Source organism: Fonsecaea monophora (assembly GCF_001642475.1).
Source record: "Fonsecaea monophora strain CBS 269.37 chromosome Unknown Scaff36, whole genome shotgun sequence".
Taxonomy (NCBI): domain Eukaryota; kingdom Fungi; phylum Ascomycota; class Eurotiomycetes; order Chaetothyriales; family Herpotrichiellaceae; genus Fonsecaea; species Fonsecaea monophora.
In genome coordinates this window covers 60064-76715 of record NW_019173967.1, presented here as the reverse complement: position 1 = coordinate 76715, position 16652 = coordinate 60064, and the positions used below count along the sequence as shown (strand labels likewise).

General features: G+C 52.9%; 6 protein-coding genes across 6 annotated transcripts; 2 read left to right on the top strand and 4 right to left on the bottom strand.

The window, feature by feature from the left end:
* Positions 1-172: 172 nt before the first annotated feature.
* AYO21_05600 (hypothetical protein) lies at positions 173-4797 on the bottom strand (the record flags this gene model as incomplete). The annotated part of the gene is made up of 5 exons (XM_022655568.1): positions 173-366; positions 446-554; positions 1659-1933; positions 2170-4559; positions 4667-4797. The coding sequence occupies 5 exons, from the start codon at positions 4795-4797 to the stop codon at positions 173-175; spliced, it is 3099 nt and encodes a 1032-aa protein (XP_022512074.1).
* A 752-nt stretch (positions 4798-5549) lies between these two features.
* Positions 5550-7135, top strand: AYO21_05599 (hypothetical protein; the record flags this gene model as incomplete). Its single annotated transcript, XM_022655567.1, has 4 exons — positions 5550-6230; positions 6289-6684; positions 6777-6959; positions 7019-7135. The coding sequence occupies 4 exons, from the start codon at positions 5550-5552 to the stop codon at positions 7133-7135; spliced, it is 1377 nt and encodes a 458-aa protein (XP_022512073.1).
* A 533-nt stretch (positions 7136-7668) lies between these two features.
* On the top strand, positions 7669-9504 carry AYO21_05598 (1-pyrroline-5-carboxylate dehydrogenase; the record flags this gene model as incomplete). The annotated part of the gene is made up of 3 exons (XM_022655566.1): positions 7669-7710; positions 7784-7891; positions 7972-9504. The coding sequence occupies 3 exons, from the start codon at positions 7669-7671 to the stop codon at positions 9502-9504; spliced, it is 1683 nt and encodes a 560-aa protein (XP_022512072.1).
* A 147-nt stretch (positions 9505-9651) lies between these two features.
* AYO21_05597 (hypothetical protein) lies at positions 9652-11257 on the bottom strand (the record flags this gene model as incomplete). The annotated part of the gene is made up of 2 exons (XM_022655565.1): positions 9652-10585; positions 10647-11257. 2 exons carry the CDS (start codon positions 11255-11257, stop codon positions 9652-9654), a joined length of 1545 nt encoding a protein of 514 aa, XP_022512071.1.
* Positions 11258-11905: 648 nt separating this feature from the next.
* Positions 11906-14491, bottom strand: AYO21_05596 (hypothetical protein; the record flags this gene model as incomplete). Its single annotated transcript, XM_022655564.1, has 6 exons — positions 11906-12495; positions 12560-12704; positions 12800-12982; positions 13050-13304; positions 13377-14202; positions 14445-14491. 6 exons carry the CDS (start codon positions 14489-14491, stop codon positions 11906-11908), a joined length of 2046 nt encoding a protein of 681 aa, XP_022512070.1.
* A 641-nt stretch (positions 14492-15132) lies between these two features.
* AYO21_05595 (hypothetical protein) lies at positions 15133-16497 on the bottom strand (the record flags this gene model as incomplete). The annotated part of the gene is made up of 1 exon (XM_022655563.1): positions 15133-16497. One exon carries the CDS (start codon positions 16495-16497, stop codon positions 15133-15135), a length of 1365 nt encoding a protein of 454 aa, XP_022512069.1.
* Positions 16498-16652: the final 155 nt, after the last annotated feature.

Below are 16652 nucleotides of genomic sequence, written 5' to 3'. Positions count from 1 at the left end.
TGAAGGAGTTGGAGGTGTGATTGAGGAGATGCGTGATATCTTGGTCGGTGTAGAATTTCATCAGGGAGTGCGACCATAGCTATCGCGGTATCAATGAGGCCATCGCCATGGGCGGCAAGATCAGACCCTTGCGAAGTGTTAGATGCTTCGCGGGCTCTGCAGGCTCGGGCCTTTACGCCTCTCGTTCTTGCACAATCTCCGGCAACAATTCACGCTCCTGTTCCTCTTGTAGGGTGGCGGTGCTGTATTCAAGGTCATCGAACAGTAGGCAGCGGTTTGTAATGCGCTGTATTGCCGTATTTGGTCGGCCTGCGTCGAGGATGTTGTATTTGTGAGCATACCGGGTCGATACCTGTGTTCCAGAGACTGTGATTCGTTTTCAAGGAACTTTCTGGCCCAAGTTTTGGACCCAATCAACTCCCCTTCAATGTAAGCATCAGCTTACAGCTGATGTTGGTGTTCAAACCGCCGTCCCTGTACAGCCCACAAAGGTATGCTCCGCCGAACGTCGATCCAGGTTTCCGTGATGGCCCAGTAGAGAATGTCGGCGACGCCTACGCCAGTGCTTGTGTTCGAGGAGAGTGGTTTTCGTGCTAGAACCTTCCTTTAGATCTCTTCGGAAACGTAGAAGATAACCGACTGTCCTTACCCTAATTTTCTCATTCTTATATACGCTGTAGGGAGGTCAGTCGTACCTATAGCGATAAGTCTGCAAACTCACCTGAACCAATCTATCTTTCGTTAAGTTTACTCCTAAAGTCACGGCGGCTTTGTAGTATTCTAGTAGTCTTATGTCGGTTCCTCTTGTATGGGCCTCATTAAGGAAGACGACACATACATTGAGTTAGGCGGCAGAAGGCGAAATTTGAAGAGGCTTAATTCGTCCCTTCCGGTCTAGGACGGAAAGTTCATCGTCTTCGTTGAAGAACACAACGGCCTGAACCTGTTCGTGATCCCGCACTCCCCTGAGCCACTCCCGTGCAACTTCAACGTTGCTGAGTTCCAGGATCTGGGCCCCGACATCCAGAATTACTTACGCGCGGGTGAGGCTATCTCTGTCACCAAATTCAATAAGCATTTCGCCGTCGACCCCCCGGCCTCCGCCCTAGATGGCATAAGCTAGACGGAATTTTCAGGTCGAAGGAGGCGCTCTAAGACTAATGCGTTCGTGTGCTTCTGCTCTAGGAGATCGAGATGCGCCACGCTGAGAGGGAGAGTCGTCCGAGAGTCACTTGTCCCGCTAAAGCTACTTGTCGTAAGCGTTTTGATCTGGCCGATGTCCCAGCCGGAAGCGGACAACTTGTGTGGGAATCCTCTCATCTCTTTTGGGAAAACAAGGTGCGTCAAAAAGTAATCGATGGTGTTCTTGGAATAGCGGAGCGGAGGAAATACGTGCTCGATACATTGGAGACGGTCCTTCAGATTGATACCACTCAACTGATTGATCGTGTCAAGCTAATGTGTTTCCCGACCACACCCTTTCGGCCACCTACGCCTCTGAAGTCGTCCGCACAGTCCTCAGATCATATGTGACAGCGTATGTCTTTATGTGCTGGGGCGAAGGCATTCTGGAGCAACTTCTGTGCCTGCACCTCGTGGACCGACTTGCTGCCTACGGCGGTGCTGGCGCTTGGATCCCTCCCCACATATCTACATACGAGCTGCCGGTGATGCTTTGAGTGCGCCAGAGCTGCTTGAAGCCTGGGCTGCACGTATGACCACGCTCCACCGTTCATGGGCTCCTCCTGACACCAGATTACATCGTCTGCACCATGGTACGTGTCCAGCATCGTCGTCACTGCTGACCAAGGGAAAGGATGAAGCTTCTCTAATCGGACCAAGGCCACATCATCATCGACCTGACTCTGCATGCGATACTTCTGAAGAGCAGCGTAGATTTGACCAGAGCAGAGAATGATGCTGCGGACCGCCGCTGGGCTGACCGAGTCATGTATGACTGACCGAAAACGGGACTCGCCCACAAAGTCTTCAATTGGGGATCGAGTGAACGGATGCCTGAGGAGAGACTTGGAGAAGAACATGACGAGCGTTGGAAATCTCTCACAGTTCGTTAGCCAATATACGGCAAAAAAAAAAAAATAAAAAATAAAAAATAAAAAATAAAAAAAATAAAAAATCGACAGGCGAGGAACGGGGTGAACGACTCACGTTTCCTGGAGTGTCCATGGATCTGCTGCCTGAGAAGATGAAACAGGTTTGCAGGCGTGGTGGGATAAGCGACTCGCATATTGCAGCCTCGCTCGAGGTTCTGCTCCACCTGCTCAGTCGATGGGTATGAACGAGGATCATCGTTGCACAGCTGCAGAAACCTTTCAATGCGGGCCGACGAATGCTCCGGTCCTTGTCCATCATAGCCATGCGGCAGGGATAGGACGAGCCCCGAGTGCTGACCCCATTTGGTGGCTCCTCCAGCGATGAACTGATCGATAACTACCTGGGCATTGTTCGCGAAGTCGCCAAATTGAGCTTCCCACATCACCAGGCTGTCAGGTGAGCCAAGAGAGTATCCGTACTCAAAGCCTAGCACCCCGAACTCGCTCAAGGGTGAGTTACAGGCGTGAAATCTCGCCTGGTCTGGGCTGAGATGGTCGAGTGGCGTCCATCTCCGTGCATCCGCACAATCATCACCGGGTTTCCAAAGCTGGTTGTGAACCACAGCATGCCTCTGAGAGAATGTTCCTCTTTCAACGTCTTCCCCAGAGATTCTGACACGATGGCCCTCCAGGCAGAGTGTGCCAAAGGCCAGAGCTTCTGCGGTGGGCCAGTCGACTTCGCCTTCCGACACCGACTTTTGTCGAGCATCAAAGACTCTTTTGACAGTGGAATGCAGGGTGAAGTTCTCGGGCACCGTGATGCTCTTGTCCACGACCATTTTCAGTTGCTCCGAATCGAAGACCATCCTCGTCTGGGCTGAAATCTGTGTTTGTGCTGATGCGGCCTCGTTATCACCAGATGCGGAGGCAGCGACAACCTTGTCTGGCTGGAAGTCCTTGCTCAATTCGTGCTGATGCGACAAGGTTTCCCAGATCTGGGCTTTGCGTTCCTGGATCTCCTCCTTCGACAAGACTTTGTCTCGAATCAGCTTTTGGATGTAAGTGTCGACTGCCGGAAGCTTGTGCGCAATCTTGTCGTACATGAAAGGCTGAGTGAGCTTTGGCTGGTCTATCTCATTGTGCCCATATTTCCGGTAGCAGACGAGGTCCACAAAGACATCCGTTTTGAATTGAGCTCTCCAATCTGCCGCAAGTTTGCAGGCAAATACCACAGCCTCCACATCATCGCCGTTGACGTGTATTATGGGCGCATTTATCGTCTTGGCCAGGTCGGAGCAGTATGTAGTGGATCTTGAGCTCTGGGGATCTGTAGTGAACCCAACCTGGTTATTCAAGATCACATGGATTGTTCCTCCTACCGAGAACGAGGGGATCTTTGAAAGAGTCATTGTTTCATACACAATACCTTGACCCGCAATGGCAGCATCGCCATGAATGTTGAGGAAGAGCGATTTGGATTGTTCCATGTCCCCTTGGTCATGCTGGATCGCCTTGGCCTTGCCAGCCGCAACCGGGTTCGTAGCCTCCAGGTGAGATGGATTGGGCAAGAGAGACATCCGAGCGATTCTTCCCGATGGATATTCACGTTCGCAGTCCCCTCCCAAGTGCGTCAGGACGTCACCATCAAGACTGCTGTCATGGGGCTTCCCCTCTGAAATGAAATCGTAGAAGGTGACTTCCATTGGCCTTTGCATGAGGTGTCCCATCAGGTTTAGGCGACCACGGTGCTGTGACCCGATGATCAAGTTCTCCACCCCGTGGCGCTCAACCGACGTGTCCACCAATGCTTGGATTCCGGGCACCAAGGTCTCGCTCCCATCCAAGCCGTATCGCTTCCGATTTGGATATTTTGTCGCCAGAAATGTTTCGAAAAGTGTGGCCCGAAGAAGACGATCCAAAATCAGCTTCATCTCCCCGTCTGAATACCGAATTGTGTGGCGTGTCTCAGTCCGCTGGCGAATCCAATCGCGCTGTTGAGCATTGGGAATGTGAGCAAATTCTACTGCCACAGTACCACAGTATATTTGTTCGCAAGCTGCAATGATATTCCGAACCGGCATACTGGACCGTGTGCTCTGCGTGAAATACGGGAGAATTCCTGCCGAACGCACGTCGATTTCCACTCCCAAGTCTTTTTCCTTGAGCTTGTGGGACTGCACCTCGAGCTCATCCGGAACTTCTGGCGCAGGAGTCCAGTAATGGCGTTGTCCGAGAGGGTCAATGTCGGCCTTGAGATGTCCAAGGGTCTCGTATGCCCGAACGAGGCTTTTCACATTTATGTACGTGCCGACGTCTGCTATGGTCCGGTCGCCGAGATCTTGTGCAGAAGTAGAGGTGGACGGGAACCCTGGCGACTGCACTCTTACCGTGCGAGCCTCCAAGTTTCGAAAGTACATCTGCCATGATTTGTCGACGGCGTCAGGGGTTGTCTTCCACTGTGCATACATATTATCGAAGTAGTCTGCAGCATTTCCTTGAAGAAAGCTTTCAGACGGATTCTAGATGGACCTCGCTCCAAATCAGCACATAAACAGAGGCAGTCATGAACAAAAGATCGAGACGCTGTCTGAGTTATCGCGCCATTCACTTACGGGAGAAACATGATGGTGGTGTGGTACGGCGGTGGAGGCTGCTCGCCAACAAGGAAGTCTCCTGCCGGTAGGATATTGCAGCCTCGCCATTGTCTGCACGTGGACGAGATCACACCGTCTGGCGCAGCCATGCCGCATATTCATGTTTTCGTGATCGAATTGGTTGAACGAGGTAGATGCGAAGCCAGTATCTCAGGCCGGTCTAATGAGTGCGGCTGTACACCTGGCTGCATGCAAGGCTTTGATCTTGTCCATCATCTATCAATAGGCGGTTGGTCTCGGTAGGCACATACTGGGAGTGTCTTGCCTCGTATGCCCTGCCTGGCGTGTCATTACTGGATGCTGTTCTCCAGGGAGGTGCGGCCATAGAAGAACCGAGTGCTCATCTTGCCCAGATTCCGAGGCAATAGTACATCACCACGCGATAGTGAAAGTTGTAGCTCAACACGCCCAAAAATTATCGGGCCGATGTTGGTGGGGGCCCGGTGTGGCTGTTCCCGATATATATCGTGCCGAGAGATCGGATCGAAGCTTGGACCATTGCGGACCACACTGTATCCCTGGCAGATTACCATATCCAGAACCAGAGAAAGGGGCAGACTTGTTCTAGTCAAGTTCTCAGATTTTCTCCCGATTACGAGATGGGACCATCGCCAACTTGCCTAGCCACCGGACACTATCACAATCATCGATGTCCCCACACTAGGCTAAGAAGTACAATGCTCCGGGAATGTCACTCACATGAGCTAAAGGTGATGCTGCCGGGAGGCCGATCTCGAGACGGTACTCCTACCGCATCTATGAAGCACAGGCAAGGCGTCGACTTGAGAGGGAGGAATCTGGCGTGGAATTGCCAATGAAGTTCTACAAGTCACCGAACACGATGCCAGCAGAATCCACACTGGGGCGTATCATGAAGCCGTCCTACTACTGGGCAGCATGGGCGAAAGGGCATTCGTGTTGCAATTTTGGCTGGCTGGGAACATGGGGCCTTCAACGACCACCATGGGGATGCACACGACCGCGGGCACCATTCGAACGACGAAACTTCTCTGTCACTGTTCAGCTGCAGGCTGCGGCGGTGGTCAAGGTTCCTACCATGGCCGAATCTATCTCTGAAGGCACGCTGAGTGCGATGTTGAAGAAGGTCGGGGACTTCGTTGAGGTGGACGAAGAAATTGCCACCATCGAAACCGACAAGATTGACGTTTCGGTACTTGCTCCAGAAGCTGGAATCCTCCAAGAGATCTTTGTGAACGAAGGAAGCACGGTCACTGTCGGAGAACAAATCGCCCGGATTGAGATTGACCTGGAACGACCACTTTCGAAGGAAGACACATCAGCACGACCAGGGGATGTTTTGGGGATTTCAGAGGCTTTGACTGGAGAGACTGTTGCGCCTGAACTGACAAAACCGTCTCACCAGCCCATTGACCCCATCGAAGAACCAAAATTAGCGACTTCTACACCTACACCACGGAAGCTCACCAACGTGGAGCCTGAGCTAAACCCTGCTGGCTCGACAGCCGCTTCCTTCATGCCTGGCGACCGCGGTAAAAGAAGCGTAAGCTACAAGGGAAAGATCGTACGATATGGCCTGGCAACCAATTGACTACTTGCAGGTTAAAATGAGTCGAATGAGGATGACCATAGCAGACCGTCTGAAGCAGTCCCAGAATACGGCGGCATCACTAACCACTTTCAACGAAGTCGACGTGTCTGCCCTGGTGAAATTGAGGCGCAAATACAAGGATGAGATCCTTGAATCGCATGGTGTCAAGATCGGTTTCATGGGTGCTTTTACCAAAGCCGCAACATTGGCCCTGAAGGCGTTTCCCCAGGTTAACGCGTCCATCGAAACGGACGAACAGGGTGACGCTATGGTGACCTACAGGGACTATGTCGACATCAGCGTCGCAGTATCCACCCCCAAAGGTCTCGTGACGCCAGTTGTGCGTAACTGTGAGAGACTGAGTGTGGTGGAGATTGAGCGGGCAATCGCAAACTATACGCAAAAGGTAGGCCAACCCATCGCCTATCACTCTTCTCTCTCCCCATCCAGATGGGATCGTTGATCACCAGATACTGAAGATGATCATCATAATCATAGGCTCGAAACGGTCGGATTACCATGGACGACCTGGCAGGCGGCAACTTCACCATCAGCAATGGAGGCGTTTTCGGGTCAATGATGGGCACTCCTATCATCAATCTGCCTCAGACGGCAGTACTGGGTGTCAATGCCATCAAAGAAAGGCCTGTGGCTATCGACGGGAAGGTTGAGATTCGACCTGTAAGCCTGCCTACACCACTGACGTTCCGTCATTGTGCCGATGTCTGACTTATCGACAGATGATGTATCTTGCACTCACGTATGATCACCGACTAATTGACGGCCGTGAATCGGTGGGATTCCTGGTCAAGCTCAGAGACTACCTGGAGGACCCAGTCCGGATGTTACTAGAATAGTCACACATATATCTCGGCATCTGATACCCGGCGTTCAAAAAGTATAGAGAACAAGTCCCAAGATACCTATGGTAGACGTGTTAGGCGCCCGAGACACGGGAGAATCAATTTCTGACAAGGGTATCGAGCCCTCTGGGAAAGAATCGTGGCTGCTAGGAGACCGCCCAAGCAGCGGCGCTTGTGTTTCAGTCGGTCCGTATCGGATCGGCTCAGAGACCGCCATCGTCTATTGCATAACGCAGCGCATGACTATCGGAGACTGTTCACAGCCTCGCTGATTAAAATGCTCCATAGATACGTATGTGCAGCGGGAGCTAGTCCTTCTTGAATGAGCTACTTTGACTCTTGATCGCAAATCTGTCCCTGTTCGACAAAGGGCCGTCGCTTCTGCTATACAGATTTCCTCCTCTCCTCCAGACCAGATTCCCTTCACGCAGCCTTGCACAGCTCCAATGCGGTCAAGCAATCTTTTGAGACGAGGCCACCCTGCCGTATTGAACAGATCCAGGCCCTGTCTCCGACATATTCGCAACATGTCAATGTGGAACCCTCCCAGGTTCGAAAATGAACCCACGGTATGTCGGGAACTTTGCTTCGAAACACAAGAGCGTTCCTCTGAATACTCACAATTTGGTTGTTCCATGACAGAAAGACTACGCAAAAGGCTCCCCGGAAAGAGCAGAGCTGGTTGCCGCGCTTCAAAGAGCCAAGCAGCAGCAGCCAGCAAAGATTCCTCTGGTTGTAAATGGTGTTACTGTAAGTCTAAACACTGAGCGACCGCCATCTTATATCGGTGGTACCTATTTGAAAGGCTATGTGCATGCCTCCCAGAAAAGCCACAGAGACGTCGCGCCACTGACGACCATTGGTCTACGACCATCCAGATCAACTCTGACACAAGCACCAAGCAAATCAACCCTTCACGACATGGTGAGGCAGTGGCCGAGTATGCTTCAGCAACGCCGCAGAATGTCAACGCTGCCATCGACGCTGCTCTGAGAGCCAAATCGGCGTGGGAAAACATGCCATTCGAAGACCGGGCCTCGATCTTCTTACGGGCTTGCGAACTCATTTCGACCAAATACCGCGCCGAGGTCGTTGCCACGACCATGTTGGGCCAGGGCAAGAATATCTGGCAGTCAGAAATCGACGCCGCCGCCGAGACGTGTGACTTCTTCCGTTACTACATCCAAGAATGTTGGGCCCTCTTTGGTCAACAGCCCCAGGTTCACCCGTCCGGCACATGGAACAAGCTCGAGTATCGGCCGCTCGAAGGCTTCGTGTACGCGATTGCGCCCTTCAACTTTACAGCGCTCGGGGCCACGCTTGTCGGACCCGCTGCGCTACTCGGGAATGTGGTCATTTGGAAACCGTCACCTTCTGCCCTCCACTCGGCCTGGCTTCTGCACAAGATACTCCTTGAAGCAGGTCTACCCCAGGATGTGATACAGTTTGTGCCGGGTGATGCCGAGACCATAACAGATACGGTCCTCGCGCGCCGCGAGTTCGCGGGTCTCTCGTACATTGGCTCCACGGCCGTGTTCAAGGGCCTACAGAGGAAGATTGGCAATGCTATTGGCGACGGGGTCTTCGCGAGCTACCCTCGCGTGGTCGGCGAGACCGGCGGCAAGAACTGGACCATCGTTCATGCATCGGCGGACATTGGGAGCGCGGTGTGCAACACTGTCCGGTCGGCGTTCGAGTACCAAGGTCAAAAATGTTCGGCCCTCTCGCGCCTCTACGTGGCCAAGTCTGTCTGGCCGGACTTCCGACGACAGCTCCAGGAACAGACGGCGCTTCTTCAGGTCGGGGACCCGGAGAACTTTGAGAACTTCATCAACCCGGTCATCCACGAGCGGTCGTTCGACAAGCTCAACGAGGTGATCGAATCGGCAAAGTCCGACCCCGAACTTGAACTCGTCGCCGGCGGCCAGGCGTCCAAGGAAGTCGGCTACTACGTGCACCCCACCGTCTATCGGACGAGGAATCCGAAGCACGACATCATGGTCCGCGAGCTATTCGGTCCCATCCTGGCCGTGTACGTGTACGACGACGACAAGTGGCAGGAGACGCTGGGACTACTCGATGGAACCTCGACTTACGCACTCACTGGGGCCATCTTTGCCCGAGACCCGATCGCCTTGCGACAGGCTCAAGAGATCCTCAAACACGCGGCCGGTATGCTGTACCTCAACACCAAATGCACCGGCTCCGTGGTGGCGCAGCAGCCCTTTGGCGGTAGCCGGGATAGTGGCACCAATGATAAAACGGGAACCATGGCTCACCTTCAGCGGTTTACGAGCGTGAGGACCATCAAGGAGGAGTTTGGCTCATTGTCGCAAGTTTTGTATCCTTCCAATGAGGTGTAGGTCAGGACTTCGCATAACCTAAAGACCTGCTGTCTGCGTGTTATGTGATGAGGAATCTCACGATTACATTTTAGGTCTCTACAAGGACTTCAAGTTGTATTGCAATCTTGCTCGAATTGAATCATTATCTGTTCACCCTCATCTCTTTCATTTTCCACGCCTGAACAATCCAAAGAACCGCCTTCGCAACTCAGCCTGCATCTCATTTAGTGAAGACTTCATCCTTTCCGCCGCACCTTGGTTCTCGATCGCTCGACGAACAAGGTAGTACAGGCAGTCCTGGACCGAGCCCCATGAGAGACACTTGTACACACGTGGGATCCCGAGCTCGGCGAGCCTGTGCCGAGCGTCATGTTGATGTATTTGTGAAGGACTCGAGGCGGCCGATGATGACGGGTTGAGCGCCTTCAGTACTTCTCGTTGATGGTCTGCTTGGGCAAGTAGCTCGCAACCAATGTCATCCGCCATGCCTTGTAGCTGGCCGTAGTGTACTTCGTTTGCGAGATCTCCCGTTTGGGAGAGCCGGCGGACCAGGCTCGAGGCCTTTCGAATCGACTCGGAATTGTGGCCCGCCAGGAATATCCTGACGTGAGGAAATCCAGAAGCATCAGCAGCAGCAATACCAGCGCCACGGCTACCACTTTCGAAGCCCGGCCACGACTTGGTGATGATATCATGCGCGATGCTGTCGTAGCACTCGTCTGTCTCACGCTTGGTGTCGTGAATCTTACTCCGGTTGTCGCTGCCAATGTAAGCTCCACGGACGAGCTTGATGCCCAGCGACCAGCCTTCCTTCTGAGCCAGGCGCAGATACCGCTCGACCGTCTGCCGGGATGACTTGAGGTAGGCTTGTATGGTGGTCATTACCACCATCGAGTTCTCCCGGTTGAACTCGCGCATTAGGTCGATGGTCCAATTATCGATAGCCGGATGGTAGACTTGCTGTTCGGCATCAATCCAGAGGCGTTTACCCTGCGATTTCGCCTGGCGGCATATTTCTCTCAATGCTTCCCTCACTTCCGGTGATGGAGGACCCCCGTCTTTCAGCTGCTGGGCCACTCCCCCGCCAGCTCCCGTCAATCTTTTGCGCACGCCGGAGGTTAGATGCGACGACTCGTCGAGGAAATGGTTGGGGAACTTACTTGACGCCGATGTAATCTCCTTCGCCGACGGCGTTCAGTGTTTTTAGGTTGACTTGTTTCCAATCTTCTACCTCCTGCCTCGTCCTATCGCTGCGCGCCACCGTGGATTCCAACTCGTCCGCCGCTTGATGACCAGACTTGGCCATCACCTCCTTCGCATAGCACAGTATGATCCCCGCATACCCCATGTTCTTGATCTGCTCGATCGTCCGCTGCACTTCGGCTTCGTTTCGCCCAGCGCAGAATTGTCTGTAGATGAGTGGCAGAACCATCGCGCGGATCAGTGGGTTTTTGTCCGCGTTCAGAAATACCGATCGGGAACCGGAGACTTTCTGGAGCAAGGCTAGCGAAGGTTTGTATAAAATCGGGAACTGAAATATCCTTCCTATCATGATGCTCCGGACGAGTGATGCAGACGACAGTCTTGAGAAAGGTCCTGGAGTCTCAGTGCCCGATCGTTGCTCTCCAGCCACCTGTAAATGGTAGTCGCCATCTTCGGGGGATTTCAACTTGTCCGCAGTGGTAGAAATCGATGCCCGTTTGCAAGAGAACCGTCGCAATGCTCCCGATTGAGCGGTGAATCTCCGAACCACGGCTGACTCCGCTGCCATAGTGACCAGTGAGCTGGGTGGGATATCCTGGAGAAAGACCTGGCCCTTTAACGCAGAATAGCTGGCACAGAGGGCAAGGGTATAGGTAGCATAACGACAATATTTGACCGACTGAGACCGTCTTCTTCCCGTGCTAATTCGAAGCACCCGAGCAGGTGCTCGAGGGCTTACAGCGAGTCGGTAAGTGGCTCACCTGCCGCTGTCTTTTCCGACTACCTGTTTCCATGATCGGAAGGGGCTGAAAGGAAGAGGCAAGCTTTCATCGTCTCGCCTCTACCGAGGATCCAGATAGAGGACCAAGGGCCAAGGTTGGATTCGAAATCACTCCCGATAATATCTATCGAGGTATCTGGAGACAATGACCCGGGATATCGGGGGTCTGCATATCTCAGTCGGATCATCTGGTTCGGCAAGATTGCACGGTGTGTCATCCGATGTCTGAGTCTATCGGCTCGCGCATGGGCTCAATTAGGTTCCCAGACGCTTCGCCAGCCGATCCTTGCGAAGCCACGATTGTCATTGCCACGTCCGCACGGAGATACTACTTATCAAAAATCGGTTCCGCAATTGACGGCCTTCTTTTACACTGCTATCGATCAACAATCGGGGGTTACATCTCGCAACGAAAATCCAATCATAGTAGATCGTTCAGATCCACTCATTGAACCCGTGGCTGGCAAAATCAAACCCAGTTTGCAGTGCATTTACGTCCAGATGATCTGCCAGAAGAAGCATCTGCTCGGGCGAGAAATCAAAGGTTTGAGCAAAGTCAGAAGATGAAACTGAAGCCCCCGGAGGGATCGCAATGGCTTGCTCCTCAAGCAGGACCAGAGGTTGTTCAAGACCATTGCCAGGCAGTTCGGCCATCGCCGCTCCATCGTCACCCGCTCGAGAATCAAGTCCAAGCTGGTGATCCTCTGATTGTACGCCGGGATTATGTCGTTGTTGATGAACCTGATTCACTTCGTGGTCTGATGCTGCCGTTCCTGGGCTGCGATTCTGGGCATTCAATGCATCGATGGTGTTCCACAGACGGTCGGCTAGCTCTGAGAGCCTCCGTAGCTCTCTTTGTCGGTACGGGGCAGCTTTGTTTCCTCCTGCTGCAATCTCATCAAGAATCTTGTGGCGCAGATCTTTGGTGGATGAGGATATTGATGCACCTCGAAGAATTTCGTCAACCATCGTGACCACGGATGATGCCGAACAAGCAAATTCCAAATCGAAGGGAAGAAATGTGTCTGCAGTCGTTGATTAGCCTTTTTGAAACTCTGCTTTGAGGGAGCCACTGTCAAGTCTATGTACCAAGGAAACTGTGGCTGCTCAAGGCGCTGAGCATCTTGAGCGTTTTGGTGGCAGAATCTGAGCATGTTTTCAACAGATCGCGTATTGAAGGTGGAATATAGACCTTCACACCATTGGAGCCGGGACGGAGGGACTGTAGCGTCTCCTGAAGGAGACAGAGTAATAATGGTCTAGTGGCCAGGACGATACACTGAGAAGGGTGTTAGCTGAGTCCAGTTGCACCGCGCAAAATTGGCGAACCTGATTGTAAAGCATTCTCAAATACAGTGCTCCTTTGGAAAGCGTTTCCAGAGAACTCTTAAACTTGAAATTTATAACTTCCTCGAGTTGTTTCGCAATATCGGCCATCTGCTTCAGAACCGATCTGACCTTTGAGAGATATGTATTCTCTAGGCTTCCATTCGCAGTGTACAGCTCTACTATCTGTAAGGAACGAGTACCGGGGGACGATGCGGGTCAGGCTGAACTCACCCGTTAAAATGGATGATACCATGCGACACAACTTGACGTGCATGACTAAGGTGGCGTCGCGTTGCGAGACTTGCTGAGGCGAAGGGAGAGACTGCTGAATGTGGTTATCTTGGGCGGAAATAGGCGCCCCAACCGCTGCAGACAAGGTACGGTCTAGGATGTAGGTTGTCCACCAAGCGTTCCGACACCTTTCGGTGAAACGATCCCCCAGCTGGAGAGGGGGCAATTCGGCGTGCAGTCCCTCCACCAGAGCTATTCGTAGAGCTTGTCCAATCTGAAACCATGTCGAGCGATAGTTAGTCCAAGAGAATTTCTGAAGACGGTGCCTTCAGCGGGGATAACCAACATAGGAATAAGCGCTCTGTTTCATATCCAAACAGTAAAAGTACAAGGCAACGGTGGCAAGTACTTCGACGGCCAGAACGGGCTCTTCATAGAGCTCCGTAGTGTCTGGAAGGATAGACATCGCACGGACGAAGTAATCCGTTGATGATGTGTTGTCTGGCGAATTTCGAACGTTGAGGAAGCCTTTCCCCAGTGCGAGGAGAAGGAGACATTGGATGTACCAGAGTTTGTGTGCACGAGCCTTCTGCGAACCTTGATTATAGAATTCATGGAGATTTTGCAGAAATTCGTACTCGTCGAACAACCTAAGAATTCCGCCCAGGTGGAAGTTGACCGTATTAACGAGGTAGATGGCATAATCGAGTGATGGCAGTCGGCTCAGATCAAGCGTCATGTCCGAGTTTACTCTCTTCAAGGAAAGATCGTAGGCGTTGCCATCCAAGGAGAATGGATCGTCCTCAATTTCACCGCCGTCTTTGAGGCTCGACCTGATCATGGTCGCCACACGGATGTTGAAGGACCATGTCGAGCATGCACCCACGTATACTGCACAGTCCCGGTCAGCAAACAGCACACTTCTGAAGTCACGCTCTCCCAAAACCAAATCAAGTGGTGTCTTACGCCAGCGTTTCCGCTGATTCAGCCTGTTTGGCAGGAACTGCGGAGAGATGGCACTGGGATTCCGACCTTCGGTAAAGTCGACGGACGTCTCTACAGCGCGACGAGGAGAGGGTAGCAACTCATTTTGGGACACACGCTGAGTACTCCTTGCGGGAGGTGAGGTTGAATGATGGAGACGTGCTCGTTTCCGTGGCGGCGGTGAAGGCCTACTGTCAAGTCAGGTAACATGCAGTTGGAAGAAGAGGTCAAAACATGACCGTTCATCATGACTGTCCTGCCTCTCTGCGGATGTAAAGACGCATTCTCTGGATCTCTTTTTGCATCGATCACAAGGCTGCGTGCCCGAGCATTTCAATTTGCTGTGTCGGCAAAAGGAACAGCTGTGTGTTACAGAGCAGTCAGCATCTCGAAAATGATTCGACGCATAAGCTATACGGGATAGACTTACGCGGCAGGGACGCGACGAACTACCGGTTGAGACACTTGATCATTCATGCTGGGTGAGTATTCTCTTCAGACCATCAGGAGGACTGTTTGCAGATTTGCATAGAACGGACCGAAAGGTCGATAGAAATTCGGGTCGACCGATACATGCGGGGGGAGATGAGTGACAGACGGCAAGACTACGTCGTGAGCCGACGTTGGGACCGCCGAATGGTATCTGTCAGGAATAGTGCCTCAATCCCTTGCAAAAAGACGGAATATCGCGCCGGTTGTGGCTGATTATTAGGCACTATAGCAGATAAGGATAACCTGTCAGGACGTTCCAGACAGTATCATTGCACCATTCCCTAATGGCAATGGACGTGCTGGGCGGCAGTATTGGTGCCTCACCGAGAATTCGAGTTGCTTGAGACAAAGTGTCCTCTCTTTGTCTCCCTGCATTGCCTGCACAAGTCACCTTATCTTCATTCGAGATATGGCAATCTACTCTACACTATGGCGGCTGCCGCCGAAAGTGTCCAGGCCTATGAGGCTGCAGCGGAATACTAAGGAAGAGCTCTTAATCCGTACCTGGTCGGCGTCTATCTACATCTAGACTCTTTGGGTAGACATCGGGGAAAGTTCTTGATCACGACGACAGTAAGTACAGGCACATCAACCCGTTACATAGACGAGGCCTTATTCCGAGCCGCTTATGCAATATTACTCAATCTCCGCTGTTTAACCTCAAGGCGGGACCACCGCGACGACACCACCCTCCCGTCCTTGATGGTCGCCAACAGGTGCTGGTCAGGCCGATCGAGGACCGCAATATCCTCGAGTGGATTAGCATTCAAGATCAAAAAATCGGCCAAGAAGCCGGGAGCAATGCGGCCGAGGGTCTCTTCTCTCTGGATGAGTCTTGCCGCATTGACCGTGGCACTCTGGATGATCTGTAGCGGTGTTTGCACCTGGCTGCGGATCACGAACTCGTTTGTCTGAGCAGGATGCATTGGACCCAGGAGATCGGTGCCGAAGCAGATCGTTACCCCAGCATCCGTCGCGATTTTCAACGCTCGCAAGCCAGACTCGAGCACTTCGCGATTTTTTTGAGCTGAAAAGGGAGGGAGGAAGCCTGAGAACTCTGGCCTTGCCATGGTGGCATAAACCACGAGCGTGGGAGTCAGGAAAACACCCTTACTGGCCATGAGACGCGCGGTTTCCTCATCTAGGAGATTCCCGTGCTCGATTCCGCGAACCCCGTGTGAGATGGCCTGTTGAATGGCCTGAGGCGTGTAGGCGTGGGAGGTGACATATGTGCGGGCATTGGTGGCAACGGTGACAATGGCCTTGATCTCTTCGTCGGAGAACTGGACCTGGTCAATGCGATCCGTCGGGCTGGCGACTCCTCCGCCGCTCATGATTTTGATAAAATCGGCCCCGCGCCGAAGCTCTTCACGAGCATATTTGAGGCAGTCTGGAACGCCGTCCACGACCCGGGTCATGTCGTGACCTCCGGCGCCACAGGCGCAGCAGATCCCCCTCGAATCATGTGCCTTGCGTAAGTCTCCGTGACCTCCCGTTTGGGACAATCCCTTGCCAGCAATGAAGAGTCTTGGGCCCGGGTGCACGCCGTCCTCGATCGCCTGTCTCATAGCTGGCGTGGCTCCAGCGCAGTCCCGGACGCTGGTGAAGCCCCGATCCAACATTCCCTGACATAGACTTGGCTGTCGGAGCAGGGAGGTGCTGTGGTCCATGTGGAATGTCTCATTCATTCCGGCGTTCCCAGCCACCGCCATTATGTGGACGTGGCAATCGATGAGGCCCGGCAAGATGTATTTGCCCCTAGCGTCGATCACCGTGGTCCCATCATTCGTCGTCGGTCGAGTGTGTTCTTGCTCTGAAACTTCGGTGACAAGTCCTCCCTCAATTCGGATTGTTGCGTTCTTGATCACCTGGCCCTGCAGAGGATCTATCAGATTCGCTCCGGTCAAGACATATGCCTCTTGGGGCAGTGCTGTCCATGGCTTGATCGCCAATTCCATGTCCAGCTTCTGAAGATCCATCTCTTGCACCATTTTACCCGGAGATCAGTCGACTTTATTGCCGCCTTTTGATCTGACGGAGGTGAGGTGGAAACGAATGCATGTAGTGGTCAGTCGCCCAGTGATATATAAAAGGGGGAATCTGACGAGAGCGCTCTCCTCACAGGACTGAAGGCACGAAATTCACC